At 35.4% G+C, this 5,000-nt stretch overlaps 1 protein-coding gene across 1 annotated transcript in view; it reads right to left on the reverse strand.

Moving 5' to 3' along the window:
• akt1 (v-akt murine thymoma viral oncogene homolog 1) overlaps nucleotides 1-5,000 on the reverse strand; it is a 53,497-nt gene that overhangs the window by 12,968 nt on the left and 35,529 nt on the right. Inside the window, exons 7-9 of the mRNA XM_052581092.1 lie at nucleotides 4,652-4,717; nucleotides 3,190-3,258; nucleotides 2,991-3,116 (exon numbers count right to left, since the gene is read on the reverse strand). Of these exons, the coding sequence (XP_052437052.1) occupies nucleotides 2,991-3,116; nucleotides 3,190-3,258; nucleotides 4,652-4,717 (261 nt within the window). The remainder of the gene's footprint in view (nucleotides 1-2,990; nucleotides 3,117-3,189; nucleotides 3,259-4,651; nucleotides 4,718-5,000) is intronic.

Here is a 5,000-nt window from a genome sequence, read left to right on the forward strand (position 1 = left end):
TGTGAGTGTGAGAGAGTGTGAGTGAGTGTGAGAGAGTGTGTGAGTGTGAGAGAGTGTGAGAGAGAGTGTGAGTGAGTGTGAGAGAGTGTGAGAGAGAGTGTGAGGGAGTGTGAGAGAGTGTGTGAGTGTGAGAGAGTGTGTGAGTGTGAGAGTGTGAGAGAGTGTGAGTGAGTGTGAGAGAGTGTGTGAGAGAGTGTGAGTGAGTGTGAGAGAGTGAGTGAGTGTGAGAGAGTGTGTGAGTGTGAGAGTGTGAGAGAGAGTGTGAGTGAGTGTGAGAGAGTGTGTGAGTGTGAGAGTGTGAGAGTGTGTGTGTGTGTGTGAGTGTGAGAGAGTGAATGAGTGTGAGAGTGTGAGAGGGTGTGTGAGTGTGAGTGTGTGTGAGTGTGAGAGAGTGAATGAGTGTGAGAATGTGAGTGTGAAAATGTGTGTGTGAGAGAGTGATTGAGTGAGTGAGTGTGTGTGTGAGTGTGAGAGAGTGATTTAGTGAGTGAGTGAGTGATTTAGTGAGTGAGTGAGTGAGTGTAAGAGTGTGTGTGAGTTGTGAGAAAGTGTGAGTGTGTGTGTGTGTGTGTGAGTGTGAGAGAGTGTGTGAGTGTGAGAGTGTGTGTGTGAGTGTGAGAGAGTGATTGAGTGAGAGAGTGTGTGAGTGTGAGAGTGTGTGTGTGAGTGTGAGAGTGATTGAGTGAGTGTGAGAGAGTGTGTGAGTGTGAGAGAGTGTGAGAGAGTGTGAGAGAGAGTGTGAGAGAGAGTGTGAGAGAGAGTGTGAGAGTGTGTGAGTGTGAGAGTGTGTGTGTGAGTGATTGAGTGAGTGTGAGTGATTGAGTGAGTGTGAGAGAGTGTGTGAGTGTGAGAGTGTGTGTGAGTGTGTGTGAGAGAGTGAGTGAGTGTGAGAGAGTGTGAGTGAGAGTGTGTGTGTGAGTGTGAGAGAGTGATTGAGTGAGTGAGTGAGTGTGAGAGTGTGTATGAGTGTGAGAGAGTGTGTGAGTGTGAGAGTGTGTGTGTGAGTGTGAGAGAGTGATTTAGTGAGTGAGTGAGTGTAAGAGTGTGAGAGAGTGTGAGAGAGTGTGAGTGTGAGAGTGATTGAGTGAGAGAGTGTGTGAGTGTGAGAGTGTGTGTGAGTGTGAGAGAGTGATTGAGTGAGTGTGTGTGTGTGTGTGAGTGTGAGAGAGTGATTGAGTGAGTGTGTGAGTGTGAGAGAGTGAGTGAGTGTGAGAGTGTGAGTGTGAGAGAGTGAGTGAGAGTGTGAGTGTGAGAGTGTGTGTGAGTGTGAGAGAGTGATTGAGTGAGTGAGTGTGAGAGTGTGTGTGAGAGTGAGATAGCGTGAGAGAGAGAGTGTGAGAGAGTGTGTGAGTGTGAGAGAGTGATTGAGTGCGTGAGTGAGTGTGAGAGTGTGTGTGAGAGTGAGATAGCGTGAGAGAGAGAGTGTGAGAGAGTGTGAGTGTGAGAGAGTGATTGAGTGAGTGTGAGAGAGTGATTGAGTGAGTGTGAGAGAGTGTGTGAGTGTGTGTGTGTGTGTGTGTATAATGACATGGGTATGACAAAGGTATTACAAGGAGAGGGTGACTTATGAGCACATAACCCATGTCCCCATTTTTCAAAACACTTATAAATCATACAGAATGAGTTTTTTTGAGAAAGTAAAAATGCAGAAAGTTTCCTGTGAGGGTTAGGGTTAGGTGTAGGGTTGGTGAAGGGACATAGAATATACAGTTTGTACAGTGAGAGTGAGAGGGTGTGTGAGTGTGAAAGAGTGTGTGTGTGAGTGTGAGAGTGTAGTGTGTGTGTGTGTGTGTGTGTGTAAAAGGGGTTTAATATAAGCACGTCTCAGTCACCTGGCAGCTGTATCTCTCTCTCTCTCTCTCACACACACACACACACACACACACACACACACGTGGCTCAGGAACACAGTCAGCACAAACAGTGTCCTGCTACAGCGGCACTTTCTCATGAACCTGAGCGGCTCTGAACCAGAGAGAGCAAGCACTGCTTCTGCTTCTGCTTCTGCTGACCTACAGGACCATCATCATCTGGACACAACCCGGGCACAAAACACACATCAGTCCTCCACACACACACACACACACACACCTGTGAGTCTCTGTTAATGCACCAACAACCTTACTGTCTTTATTATTAATTATTACGTTTTTAAGTTTTTAGACTTTCTTTAAGCCAAATTTGTTCATTACAATGATTTCAGTGCTAAAGGTGCTCTAAGAACACAAGTTTAAAATCTCATTATACTAAACACAGATATATATTAGAGTATTTATATATATATATATAATAAGATTCGTTTTGTATTGTGCCATTTTTCTTCAGTCTGTAAGAATGAAACTATCAACTATCACTGTGTGTTTTATAAAAATATCACTTTTTACAATTAATTTTAATTACTACACTGTAACAAATTATTTTTCAGTCTTATTGTAATTAATACAATAATAATAATCTAAAATAAAAATGCAAAAATAAACATATTTACTATACTTTTTTATGTATCAAACAAAATACCATCACAATGCATAACTGTACTTCATAATTTAATTAATATTTACATTTTCATATATATATATATATATATATATATATATATATATATATATATATATATATATATATATATATATATATATAAAAACGTATAGTGGTAACATTATATTATTTTTTCTATTAATTATTTTTGTAATTTTATCACATTTCACCTCATTATAATGCTCTAAAAACATAAAATGTAATGTACGTGATTTAACATTTAATTTACAGTCATATTCTTCTAAAATACATTTAAAAATAGTATGAAAATGTAAAAAGCACACACTGGCACTCTACTATTAGTGTGGAAAGCATGTTGGAGTGTCCTTAAATCTTGTGAAACATGTCCTGCATGTGTTTTGGTGATATCCATCAGTAAGTGAGCACTTTTGATTAGTGATGATGTGATGTTGTATGATCAGATATGTTATAATAAGAGGTGAGCTCCTGACCTTCAGGTCTCTGTAGACCACGTTTCTCTCTGAATGCAGGTAATCGAGCGCACACACGATCTCTGCTCCGTAGAAGCGCGCGCGATCCTCCGAGAAAACCCGATCTCGTGACAAGTGGAAGAAGAGCTGATGGAGAAAGCAGCGCTGCAGCCGTTAAAGCATCAGATCACTGTGAAGCACCGTCTGATCAGATCCTCACCTCTCCTCCGTTGGCGTACTCCATGACGAAACACAAGCGGTCGTGGGTTTGGAAAGAGTACTTCAGAGCCTACACCAACACAAACATCGGTTTATTAAATCATCATCATCGTAACAATTATAATATTTCTGATAAAGACACTGGAATACCAACAACAATGCATAAAATAACTATTAATTAGTAATGATGAAAAGTATTATAATATATATATCTATATATAATAAGCAAAGTTTGCGTGTGTGTGTGTATATATATATTTATTATTATTTTATTTTTTTAAGAATATATCATATAAATGTTATATTTTGATTCAGTTTGAATCAAATCGTTCTATATCTTTTTCATATGTGTGTATAAAATATTAGTAATAATTATTCTTAGAAAATATAATATATAATATTTTATAAGAATTATTATTTCTAATATTTTATACACATACACATATATGATAAATATTTTGTTAAAAAATATATTTGGTAAAAAAAATATATATATTTGATAAAATATATTAAATAATAATAATTAACATATATATATATATATATATATATATATATATATATATATATATATATATATATATATATATATAACAATACATACAAAGACCAATTTATCAAGTAATAAAAATATATAGCATTATTTTCCATTAGTTTTTACTAAATCTAAACATTCATAAATCTATATAAATGTTTGTGTACAATGTCATATTAAATATTTTTAATAAACACACATATATGATAAATACTGAACAATTTGATTCAAATAAATAAAACGTATTAAATAATAATAATTAATAATAATAATAAAAAATTATATATATTACAGTACATACAAAGAACAATTCATCAAATAATACAAATATATAATAAAAATATATAGTATTTATTTAGTATTTTTATTTTTGTATAAAATCTAAATATTCATAAATCTTTATAAATGTGGGATAATACTTTTTTTTTTTTTCAAGGAAATTAATCAGAATGAAGTGTGTTTATATTTAAAACCTGCCAGTGGAGTCAGAAAAATAAACACAATTCAAAGAGAAAACATAATTTTTTTTGACACCGGTGGCAGGTTATTAATTAATTTTTAATTTTTTTGCATGTTTAAGTATAAAATGCAATGCATTATTTAAGTAAACACATCTTGATTTAAGACAGTTTCTAAACATACAAACGACAAGGAAGAAAATCATTTATTAAAAGCACAGTTCTACAACGCAGGACTTTTATTATATAAAAAATAAATGAGGAAGTTTGATAAAGCAAGTTTTCTCTGTGATTTTATCTGGAACACGTTTGATTGTGATCTGTGCTCTACATGTGCAAAAATAACGACTGTTTCAGACAGTTTTCCACGAGAAACCCGTTTAACATCAGTCAGTGGATCAGGAAAACAAACTCCCGGGAATCATTAGAAGAGGAAGAGGAACAGACTGAGGATGAGGAGGGTCTCTCACCGTGAGGAAGGGGTGTTTGGAGTTCTGCAGCACACGGTTCTCTGCGAGTGTGTGAGCCACTTCATCCTGAAACACACACACACACACACACACACACACACAACGATGCATTGATCAAACTCATATCTGAGCTTCACGACCGACTAAATATTTTTCTCTTCCACTCTGAATAGTGCATATAAAAAAAAACATTTATAAAAAAAAATATAATAATTAGGCCCTGCATAGTGGCCAATGTACATTTTATTTGAGTATTAAATTAAATCTTATGCTAATTTTATATGTATGAGTTTTTATTTTTCTAGGCTCCGTTTTTTCCCCATTTCATTTAAATTTAAATGTTGGCGAA

Source organism: Carassius gibelio, chromosome B17 (assembly GCF_023724105.1).
Source record: "Carassius gibelio isolate Cgi1373 ecotype wild population from Czech Republic chromosome B17, carGib1.2-hapl.c, whole genome shotgun sequence".
In the NCBI taxonomy this organism is placed as follows: Eukaryota; Metazoa; Chordata; class Actinopteri; order Cypriniformes; family Cyprinidae; genus Carassius; species Carassius gibelio.